General features: G+C 42.8%; 1 protein-coding gene across 1 annotated transcript; it reads right to left on the bottom strand.

Moving 5' to 3' along the window:
- Nucleotides 1–689: 689 nt before the first annotated feature.
- LOC113762179 (CASP-like protein 4C2) lies at nucleotides 690–2,235 on the bottom strand. Its single transcript, XM_027305494.1, has 2 exons — nucleotides 1,424–2,235; nucleotides 690–1,261 (listed from the first exon to the last, which is right to left on the bottom strand). Exons 1-2 carry the CDS (start codon nucleotides 1,823–1,825, stop codon nucleotides 1,037–1,039), a joined length of 627 nt encoding a protein of 208 aa, XP_027161295.1. The 5' UTR covers nucleotides 1,826–2,235; the 3' UTR covers nucleotides 690–1,036.

Here is a 2,235-nt window from a genome sequence, read left to right as displayed (position 1 = left end):
GTTAATTAGTTAGCACATGAGTTGTTATTCCTTATTGCTTAAAGTTAATTACTATTTTGCCTCTTTATTTCAAAATTTAATTTAACTAAAATATTATCAGACGTGACTAAATTCTATCAGTAATTGAGAAAAAAAATTTCAAATGTCCTAAATTTGCTTCAAATTGGATACATTGACAACTAGATTTACTCTTGCGAAAACTTTAGGGACTAAACTGCACATATGCTAAGTATTGAGAGCTAAATTTCTTTTTACTAAAATTTTAAGGACTAAAATCGCACAATAACTGAATATTTAGGAACTGAACTGCATATTTTTTTCTATTGAATTATCACTCCGTTAGTATTTCTTGTAAGTGGATCGGCGGCTCGCCATTTGATTGCATGGTCAAATCCACAAGTCTTGAAAAGTCATTGAATGTGAAATTACTAACCCGTGCCGCAATAGGGCCTATTACCAGGATTGTCTACATTCTATGCGGCAGACTTGTTTCAAGGAATTACAGACTAATTGCTGCTGCCTTCTCTTTCTTTTCTTTATACTTCCCCTGTGAAATAGACAACTTTTTGTTTGAAGCGAGATGCAGGGTGACAGCAATATTTTATGCCCGTGTGAACTTTACGCAGTTCTCAACATACCAAAAAAAAGTCTGCTTCACATATATGAATGGTGTAGACAAGATTACAAAAGGAGGAATTGAAGAGAGACATGGCACATAAATCATGAATCGGTACAACAATCCACCACGTTTTATATTCAGAGAAAACGAAATATTAGGTTTGGTCACACCTCTAATCCTTCGACATATCATCCTATCAATGGTACAATATACAACTAACTAACTGAGTAGGATTTGACTATATTTTTTTTAGGGATAAAATCATGAAGAATGGAGGAGTCTCATATGCACAATACCACGTCCACCAACGCCAAAGATGAGAGCAGCAGTAAATTGGATTCACCCTCAAACTTGTAATTGGGTTCACCACTCCACACCATGCGGAAAAATTATACGCTAACAATTAATCCCGCTCCTCTAGAAATGAAAACGAGAGCCGTTGACTATGAAACTGACGAGTCGGAACCCCGAAAGCAACGAAGACAAGCCCAGGAACAAAAATCCGGCGAATCCTAGGGCTATAGATATGTCCGATTGTATGCAAAACGCATTGTTGTCCGTACACGTGGCGTCCCGGTCCTTCAAAGATCGTGCCAGCTCCGTCCCCGCTGAGTTCGCCGACACCAGCATATACGAGAATACCTTAGCCGAAAATAAAACGACGGCGTATCAGCCTCGAGATGTTAAATATAAGGAGGAAAAGCAGAATTCTCTATTTCTTCATAGCGGAATAAATTAATGGAAATGGTAAAATTAATAATATCACTACTACTACTACTAGATTGTGGGGGAGTGGAAAAGCACCTGGTCGTGGGCGAAGTCGAACCAGACCTGTAAAACCTCAGGAAAGAGAGTGGTCCCGCCGGAGATTTCCCAAACGGAAGCTCCGACTTCGAACAGCGAATAGAGTGCGACGATGGCGTTGGCAATCGCGACGAATCGAAAGGCGTCGAAGTCGTACCAGCTGGGCGAATTCGAGACCCGAGAAGTGGAGAACATAAAAATGGCAGCGGCCAGGGAGAAGCACAAGGAGGCGAACCGGAAGATCAGGATCAAAATGTTAAAGCGGCGGAGCTTCTGCTCCGAGACGGTGGAGTGAAAATGAGTCTGGATTCTGGGGCGCGGCGACGGCGTCTCAATTCCGCCGTTTCGGAGTCGGTCTTCAGGCAGAGGCTGAGGCTGGCGCTGAGGCGACCTCATGATCATATATCGCGAAGAATAAAGGTAATGTTCAGGTGGAAAGAAGAGTAAAGAAGGATCATGATAGAGGAATAATGGGTGTGAAAAGAGTTACAGTCACCAGTATTTAGGAGTAGTAGTACGTATCAGGTACGGTACGAATGCAGAAAGTTGGAAGAGTGGGGTTTTTAATTAGTCAGGGAAAATGGGTTCTGTGGAGGTGAAATTGAGTTGGAGAGACGGGTTCACGAGGCATCATAACATGAATTCCATGAGAGAGAGAGAGACGGCGGGGGGCGGGGCGACTGGTGAGAGGATGCAGAGGAAAGGAGAGGGAGAGTGTGAAAAGGAAAGAAAGGAAAAGCAAGAAAGAGTGAGGGACTGGTATACAGTAAACAGCAGCCAGCTAGCCAGCCAGCCAGCGAGAGAGAGAGAGA

This window comes from Coffea eugenioides, chromosome 2 (genome assembly GCF_003713205.1).
Source record: "Coffea eugenioides isolate CCC68of chromosome 2, Ceug_1.0, whole genome shotgun sequence".
Lineage (NCBI taxonomy): Eukaryota > Viridiplantae > Streptophyta > Magnoliopsida > Gentianales > Rubiaceae > Coffea > Coffea eugenioides.
The sequence above is the reverse complement of the archived record's forward strand: the minus strand, read 5'-3'. Positions and strand labels throughout refer to the sequence as shown.